This window comes from Bison bison, unplaced genomic scaffold, assembly GCF_000754665.1.
Source record: "Bison bison bison isolate TAMUID 2011002044 unplaced genomic scaffold, Bison_UMD1.0 scf7180017855360, whole genome shotgun sequence".
NCBI classification, from domain to species: domain Eukaryota; kingdom Metazoa; phylum Chordata; class Mammalia; order Artiodactyla; family Bovidae; genus Bison; species Bison bison.
Window position 1 is genome coordinate 144,828 of NW_011485933.1, and position 619 is coordinate 145,446.

The 619-nt window shown below is 72.4% G+C and overlaps 1 protein-coding gene across 1 annotated transcript in view; it reads left to right on the forward strand.

Moving 5' to 3' along the window:
• The window catches only part of FRMD1 (FERM domain containing 1), a 12,779-nt gene that overhangs the window by 6,575 nt on the left and 5,585 nt on the right, over positions 1-619 (forward strand). The window contains exon 7 of the mRNA XM_010858755.1: positions 416-602. Within this exon, the coding sequence (XP_010857057.1) occupies positions 416-602 (187 nt within the window). The remainder of the gene's footprint in view (positions 1-415; positions 603-619) is intronic.

The following is a 619-nucleotide window of genomic DNA, read 5'->3' on the forward strand; positions in this document are numbered from 1 at the left end:
AGGGCCTGGGTCCAGGAACCACCCCCCAGCGTGTGAGCTGGGCCCCCACGAGCCTGCCCAGGTGTGCCAGGTTCTGGAAGAGTCTCAGGGTGCGATCAGGCAGGTGGGGGGAGGGAGGGCGGCCCTGTGCCATGGGGCCAGTCACGCCAGTGGTGTTAGAAGTGGACTTGGCCCTGGGTGCCCTGCCCCCTGCGGTGCGGGGAGTGAGCAGAGAAAAGGGGCCCACCCTGGGGCGTGGGCGGCTGCAAACCCATCTGCAGGCCGGTCCCTGGGCCCTGCTCACCCGGAGTCTCAGGAGCCGCACGTCCACCTGTGCCTGCCCCGCCGCCAGGCCCCGAGGGCCCGGGGTGACCGGTCGGGGTCCAGGAGGTCGAGGGACGCAGGGGTGGCCCCTGAGCCCACCCGCCGCCCGCAGGGACCGCGCGGCCCGGCACCTGTACTACCTCCAGCTGAAGGAGCGCGTGCTGCGCTCGCAGTGCGCCCACCGCGAGGAGGCCTACTTCCTGCTGGCCGCCTACGGGCTGCAGGCCGACCTGGGCAACCACCGCCGGTTAGCGCACGCCGGCCGCTACTTCCAGCCGCAGGCCTACTTCCCGCAGTGGGTGAGGGTCTCTCTCCC